The 7,727-nt window shown below is 38.2% G+C and overlaps 1 protein-coding gene across 2 annotated transcripts; it reads right to left on the bottom strand.

Annotated features, from left to right (window-relative positions):
* Positions 1–6,278: 6,278 nt before the first annotated feature.
* On the bottom strand, positions 6,279–7,215 carry LOC129885061 (uncharacterized). 2 transcript variants are annotated; one of them, XR_008766048.1, is made up of 3 exons: positions 7,054–7,215; positions 6,769–6,890; positions 6,279–6,658 (listed from the first exon to the last, which is right to left on the bottom strand). XR_008766048.1 is itself a non-coding variant. In XM_055959281.1 (3 exons), the coding sequence occupies exons 1-3, from the start codon at positions 7,199–7,201 to the stop codon at positions 6,570–6,572; spliced, it is 405 nt and encodes a 134-aa protein (XP_055815256.1). In that variant the 5' UTR covers positions 7,202–7,215; the 3' UTR covers positions 6,279–6,569. The 2 variants fall into 2 exon arrangements, 1 of the variants encoding a protein (XP_055815256.1); XM_055959281.1 differs by having other exon boundaries at positions 7,008–7,215.
* Positions 7,216–7,727: the final 512 nt, after the last annotated feature.

The raw sequence follows: 7,727 nt of genomic DNA on the forward strand, positions 1-7,727 counted from the left end.
TCTATTTAGCAATTGTTTTCTAATCACTACCTTTGTTTATTCAGTTAAAAGGCTAATTTGGGATAAGGATACGTTTGGGTGCTCAATTCGGGCACCAGTCGCGGCCTACGGGGTTGGGTCGTGACAATTAGATACACCCAACTTCTCCTAGAGTAATTATCGATAAATGACACAAAATATTTCGCTCCTCCTAGAGACTCCACCGGTGCTTGCCAGACATCAGAGTGAACTAGATCTAGTATTTCCTTGCTTTTAGCACAGGAACTGCTAAACTTCAGTCTATTTTGCTTACTGGTAACACAATGCTCACAAAAGGGTAGTGAAACCTTTTTAAGCCCTGGAAGAAGTTTTTGCTCAGCAAGAATCTTCAAACCTCGTTCCGACATATGGCCAAGTTTACGATGCCACATCATCATTGATTCTTCAAATGAACTTGCTGATGCGGTTGATGCTTCTCCTTCTCGGTGTGTTTCACCTTTAAGCACATATAGATTTGTAGCAAGTTTTTCTGATTTCATCACTACAAGTGCTCCTTTGGATATTCTCATGACTCCACCATGATTCTTATACGAACATCCATTATCATCTAGTTGTCCTAAAGACAATAGATTCTTCTTCAAGTCTTTTACATGTCGTACCTCCTGGATGGTGCGAATCGTGCCATCATATATCTTTATTTTGATGGACCCAATACCAATAACATCCAAAGCATGATCATTTCCCATGAATACATACCCTCCTGAGATAGGATTATATTAATGGAACCATTCTCTCCTGGAAGTCATGTGCCATGTTGCTCCTGTGTCCATGATCCAGACATCAGCGAAACGTTTTCTACCTTCATTATTTGATATTGCCTCACTACATAAAATATCGCCATCATCCGAGGTACATGGAACATTCCCTTGAGCATTTGATGGCTCAGGGTTTTCACTCTTCTTCTTAATCGAGAATCTTTCTTGAAGTGCCCTTTCTTGCCACAGTTGTAGAACTTGATATTCTTCTTACTTCTTGATTGAGATCTGCCATGATTGTTACTCCCACTAGGGCCACATTCCGTTGGTCTTCCTCTCACCATCATCAAGGCTTCAGCTTGCTGCGAATTTGCTTGTCTGTCTTCCTTATTTTTGCGCCGATTTTCTTCTTCCAAGACAGCGGCTGTAATTTCATCGAAAACTAGACTGTCTGTATTGTTCGTCAGGTTGATGATGAGTTGATCATACGAGTCAGGCAGACTTTGAAGTAGAAGCTCCGCACGTTCAGTCCCCTCTATTTTGCAATCCATTATTGTAAGTTGCAAAAACAGAGTATTCAAAGTATTGATGTGTTCAGTAACTGACATGGACTTTGACATTCGAAGAGTATACAATCTTCTTTTTAAGAAGATTTTATTATGTAAAGACTTGGCCTCATACAACCCCATAAGAGTATCCCATATTTCCTTCGCCGTCCGCTTTTCTGCCACACTAGACAACACTTGATCAGCTAGTGCCAAGTGTAGATCAGCAACTGCGTTGCTGTCTATGTCGTTCCACTTGCTGTCATCAACAAAGTCTGTGGGCCTGCCTTCAATTGCATCTAAGCAATTGTCTTTTCTCAGTATTGCTTTTATTTTCATTTTCCACAATGAGAAATTAGTCCCATTGAATTTCTCAACGTCAAACATTGTTGTACTCGACATTGTTATTTGCTTTACACCCTTCTAGATCATTTCTGAATATTTTTGCGAACAATCGTGACAAACTGTACCGTCACCGAAATTTACTATTCATGTGAATAGTACTATTCACCGAATTTTACTATTCACGAAAAGTTACTATTCGCAGATAATACCTTCGCATAAAATAGACAGAATAACCGAGGGCTCTGATACCACTGTTGGGGTGAGTAAGCACCACAACTAAAGTTTGATATGATGAAAATATTGAAAATAAATTGGACATGAGAATTTTACGTGGAAACCCCTCTAAATGATAGAAGGGAAAAACCACGGGGTAGAAAGATCTCACTATTTAATATGGAGTACACAACTCTCAAATACAAGGAGAAAATAACAATTAACACTTCTCTATTGTAAAAGGAACAACTACTAAAGAGGACACTCAAGACTACAATATTTATCTTGGTGTATAACTCTCTTTGTATTTTTACTCTCTCTTTCTGGGATTTTTTGATGATATAAATGAGGGCATTAGACCATCTATTTATAGGAGGAACAAAACACATAAAATTTCTTTTACGCGCTTTGTATTTCAGAAAACGTGTTGCCAGCATTTTCTACACATTTGTTTTTGCTGTTTTTCCAACAAAACAGCTGTGCCTTTTTGACTTTACCATTTTTCAACAATGGCTGCCCTCTTTTTCTACAGCAATGGATGCCTTTTTGACTTTGCACCAATGAGACACAAACGGCTGATGCATAGCTTGTGAAAGATTGCTGACAGCAAAAGCTATGTCCGGATGAGTGAAATAAAGGTAATGAAGTTTACCAATAATGCACAAGGAACCATCAACTAGGTGATCATCAAGCAAGGGTTCAAGAACAATGGTAGATGTCATAGGTGTAGAAACACCTTTGCAGTTGTCCATACCTACCTCATGTAGGAAATCCATAGTGTACTTCTCGTGAGAGAGCACAAAACCAGCAGAAGAACGAATCACCTCAATACCAAGAAAGTAATGAAGAGGCCCTAAGTCCTTCAGTGAAAAACGTTCAAAAAGAGCCTCAATGATATAGTAAACACCTCACTAGTGATTACCAGTCGTTAAGATATCATCCACATAAACTAAAATATACACAGTGAACCCAACTTTATGCATAATGAAGAGTGATGAACCAGAATATGACTTAACAAAAACCAAAGCAAGGAGATATTTTTTGAGTTCCGTGTACCAAGCACGAGGAGGCCATTTGAGACCATAAATTTCCTTCCAAAGACGACATACATGGGTAGGATTCCCAGAGTTTTCAAATCTGTGTGGCTGTCGCATATATACTTGTTCAGTAAGACAACCCTGCAAGAAGGCCTTGTTAACATCCAGCTGATGGACATGCCAGTAAAGTTGAGTGGCGATAGTTAGGACAAGACAAACAGTTGCAGGCTTGACTACTAGACAGAAAGTGGAATGGTAATCAACTCCAGGGCGCTGTGTATATCCCTTGGAAACCAAACGAGCCTTGTACCTATAAACAGAACCATCAAGTTTATGTTTAACTCGGAGTAACCATTTACAATCCACCACATTTTTGGAAGAGTCACATGGAACTAAATCCCAAGTATGGTTGCGAACAAGAGCATCAAATTTGGCTTGCACTGCTGAATTCCATTGGGGAATTAGCTTGGCTTGCTTATAAATTATGGGGATTTTTGGAGACAGTTGTGTGGTTGCTAGAAACTGACGAGGTTTAAGGCTATGAGTCTGTGATGGGTAGTCATTGGGTGTACTTTGGTGGCTGGCTGGTTTGGCCAGAGTTAGGTTGGTGTATCAGTTTGAATAGGAGTTACTTCTGGTTGAGGCAGGCAGGAAGCCATGCGGCTGATTTTGTCCCGAAGCAAATGGATTATGAGAAGGACTTGAAGTTTTGCTAGGAATGAGTCGTCGTTTTCGTCTATGATACGTGATAAATGGCCGTGAGGGCAGTAATTGAGGTACTGAAGAAGAATTAGCTCTCTGCTTTGTGGTACTTATATAGAGGGTGAAGAAGTGGAAGTTGAAACATAAGAAGGAATGTTACCTGATTGTGGAGAGACACCATTCGGAGTGGAGGAGATAGCTTGCAGGCATTGAGGGACCCATGGCAACATAGTCACTTATGGTGGGAGTTGATAAGAGGAATGTGAAATAGATCTAATGTCTTCTTTTCATTGTTGTTCAGTAGAAATATTATCCCCAGAAACATTAACTTTATTATTAAACTTGGAAAAACTATTCTGAAAAGGAAAATTGTCTTCCAAAAAGATTACATCCCTGGATAAATATAGTTTGTTTACTGGTTCAAAACATTGATGGCTATAATATTTGTTAGAAAATCCTAAATAAATACATGGTGTGGATCGTGGTTCTAATTTACTAGTAGAATATGGTTTGAGCCATGGGTAACATAAGCAGCCGAAAACTTTGATGGAATCATAATTAGGCACATCCTGAAATTGAATTTCAAAAGGTGATTTATTTTGTAGATTGGGATTAGTCATCCTATTGATCAAATTAACAGTTTGATGACATGCATAACTCAAAAACATAGAAGGTAAGGATGCTTAGTGTAACAAGGTCCGGGCTATCTCGATGACATGCCAATGTCAGCGTTCAACTAAGGCTACCCTTTGTGGTGTGTATGGGAGGGGGGAGGGGGAGAGGGACACTAAGTATTGAATGGCCATGTGTTTTTAGATAGGAATCTAACTTTTGAAACTCACCACCACCATCAGTGTAAAAGGATAAAATTTTTGTGTTAAAATGTTTTGCAAGCATGGGTTTTAAAGTTTGGAAGATTTCCCGAACTTCAGTTTTAGCTTTAAGTGTGAACAACCACATATATCTTGAAAATTGATCAACAAATAAAACATAATATCATTTTTTGTCAATCCATAAAACCAGGGACAACCCCCACAAATCACTGTAAATCAAATTTAATGAATTGGCACTGTGCGAAGAACTTTTGGAAAAAGGCATCCTGTGGCTTTTATTAGAATAACATAAATGACAAATATTTTTAGTTTTTGAACCAACTACTGGAATAGAAAAATCACGCAAAATCTTATTTAGAACTTGACGATTAGGATAGCCTAACTGTTGATGCCACAGGTGGTATGAAACAGCGACGTTGCATTGCGGCAGTCCATCAAATTCCCCCGTAGCCACTCATACAACCCATTTTTACTCCATCAGTGAGCCAATAGGGCACCCCCGTTGTCAGATCCTTCACAAGATAAGAGAAAGGAAAAAATTCCATAGAGGAGTTATTATCTTGACAAAATTTAGAGACAAATATTAGATTATTGGTAACAGCTGGAGAGCAAAGGATATGTTGAAGCTGGAATTGGTGATTTGATGCATTAAAGTTCACATTACCAGTATGAGATATTGGAATGGTATTACCATTACCCATGATGATCTCCTCTGAGCCATGGTAGTCTTGCATGGTGGTTAGACTATGTGCGTCTAAGGCAATATAGTGGGTGGCACCACTGTCAATGATCTATGGAGCTGACCGATTCTGGAGTTGTGTAGCATAACCAGCACGGGCTTGAAGATGATTGTGAGAGCGTTTCTGGCAGACACGAGCAGTATGACCTCTACCATCAGAGAGTTGGCAGTAGAGGTTATTGTTGGGAGACTGCGATTGTTGATTGTTGCACCGAGGTTGCTGATTGTTACGCTAAGACGGATTATGATTTTGTTGATTTTGCGCGTTGGATCGTAGATTATTATTCTGGTTATTGTTGGAGCCCTGACAGGTAGGAGTGGAAGTAGTCCCTTGTGCGATGTTGGCAGTGATTGGAAAAGAAGGTGTCTTTTTGGTTTCCTCATGCTGAAGCAAAAGCTCATTGTCAAGGAGCTTTTCAAATAGTTCTTCATAGGGGATTGCCGAATCTCGAGTGCAGATAGCGGCTGAAATTTCTCGAAATTCACATCCAAGGCCAGTGAGAATCTTGACAATAAATTCTTCGTTGGATATGGGAGAGCAAGCAGTCGCAAGTTCATTACAAAGTGAAAGACCTTGATGGAGATAGTCTGCAACAGGACGATAGTCTTTGGAGAGATGGGCTAGATGGTCTTTAAGATTAAATATACGAGTTTGAGATTTATTTGCATAAGCAGTATGCAAGGCATCCCAACCTACATTGACATTTGGAGAAGAAGCGACTGTATTGCCAATGGTCGAATCCACATTTGCCAAGAGAGCATTTTGTCTAAGCTGATCTTGTTGAAACTAGGAAACATAGGTAGGATTGGGTACTTTGAGGTTGTTTACAGAAATAGTTTTGGAGGTGTTTGGGATCGATCCATTAAGATGACCAAAGAGTTTGTGTGCACCCATAAGCATGGACACCTGATCCGTCCACAGTGAAAAGTTATGTCTACCAGCTAGGTTGATGGGAAATTGAGTAACCGGATTGAACTGGAAAACAGTCTTTGAGCTGGAGATGTTGTCAGCATTGACGACACTTGTATTGGCGGCCATTTAGGCTTGAGGTGGGTTGGTTGGGAGAAAAAAAGGATCAAGCTTGTTAAAGCAATAGAGCTATGAATACAATAAAGAGGAAGAGAAGAACTGACGCAGATCAACTAATTTGTATTTTATTCTGTGTTGGACTTTATATAGCCAGTGTATTACATACAAGGCTGAGAAATAAATAACAACTTAGAGATACCTACGTAATTACACTCCTAAAGATAAGAAAGCTGATAAGTATAAAATTAATATTAAAACTGAATAAAAAGAGTCCTACAAGTAACAAAAGTCTGCTCAACTAGTAAGATCAACACGGAAAGTAATTATCGAGACAACAATGTCCAGCGTTCCTACATTTTCTCCACATCTAGCATGTCTATCTCGATATCAATCACTTTGTTGCTGCCTCCTTAGCACATCCATCTGTGTCTTGTCCCATGCGGTAAAATAATCCCCATATGAAGTACTCGCGGTTCCATTCTGAAAAAGGTGAACGACAGCTCTACAGTTAGCAGATAAAGTATGCATCAAGGAAAATCAGAAGTTACATTCTGTTGTGCATAGTCATAATATAGCCATTGTAGACGTACTTTGAGAATCACTACACAGGGTTGTGGATGCAAGTATAAGCAGCTCAACATCATTTATAAGTGTTCTCATCACCAAATCTTTGCTACGCATGAACTCCACCAGAGCAAAATATCTCTTAAACCTACATATAATGGGAAACGAAAATCAATTTCTACTAAAAGACATTCCTGGGCAAGGGGGCAATTCTGCTTTGCAACCCTTACCCCTTTACTGATAGATATATAAGGAAGAAGCTAACCTTTCTTTCTCACTTGTAAAGAAATACAATCCTATATCTTCTTTACCTGGAATATGATTGTTGAATAGACTTTCCCAGATATCCCCATGGGGAACTCGTTCAAATTTAAGAGTATCAGGCAAAAGACAAGAGAACTCATACACCTTACGTCTAACTCTGGAAGGAGGATGAGCTTGGATACAATTATTGAGCATCCTAGGTACAATTGATATCTATTGTTGAGAAATCTAACATAAAAAAATTCATTACGAGAAAGAAGTTTTTGGTGTGTTTGGTAAAATAAGTGGATTTAAAAAAAAAAAAATTTGATAATCAGTGTTTGGCTATAAAAAATTTAAATACAATTTCAAGTTGTTTTGAAATATGAGACTTTCTCAAAATCCTGCTTTCACTTTTATTTTTTAATTACCTTTTAAAATTTACCCTAATTTTTTATTTTTATAAAATAGACCCATTTAAATAATACTTTATATATTTTTAAAATACATTCACATTCTAAACATTTATTGCAAAAGTACGGTCATCAAGCTCAATTTCAACTTTGAAAAATCCAAATAAAAAAAAAAATATATTTTCATAATCAAAGGCCTACTTAATAACAAATGACACATTCTTGATAGTCTTGTATGTGATCAGAGTTGTCACACTAGCCAAAGAAACAAATTTAACAAACCAAGATAAACAAATTGTGACTAATTTTTTTTTGGAAAAAAATGTGTA

Source organism: Solanum dulcamara, chromosome 4 (assembly GCF_947179165.1).
Source record: "Solanum dulcamara chromosome 4, daSolDulc1.2, whole genome shotgun sequence".
Classification (NCBI taxonomy): Eukaryota; Viridiplantae; Streptophyta; class Magnoliopsida; order Solanales; family Solanaceae; genus Solanum; species Solanum dulcamara.

Bases quoted from the DNA above. Each gene is read 5' to 3' on its own strand.
- LOC129885061 (XM_055959281.1), bottom strand. From the start codon at position 7,201: ATGCTCAATAATTGTATCCAAGCTCATCCTCCTTCCAGAGTTAGACGT. The intron at 6,891-7,007 runs GTTAGCTTCTTC...CATTATATGTAG, and splicing joins TTTACAAGTGAGAAAGAAAG to GTTTAAGAGATATTTTGCTC. The intron at 6,659-6,768 runs GTACGTCTACAA...CACCTTTTTCAG, and splicing joins CCTGTGTAGTGATTCTCAAA to AATGGAACCGCGAGTACTTC.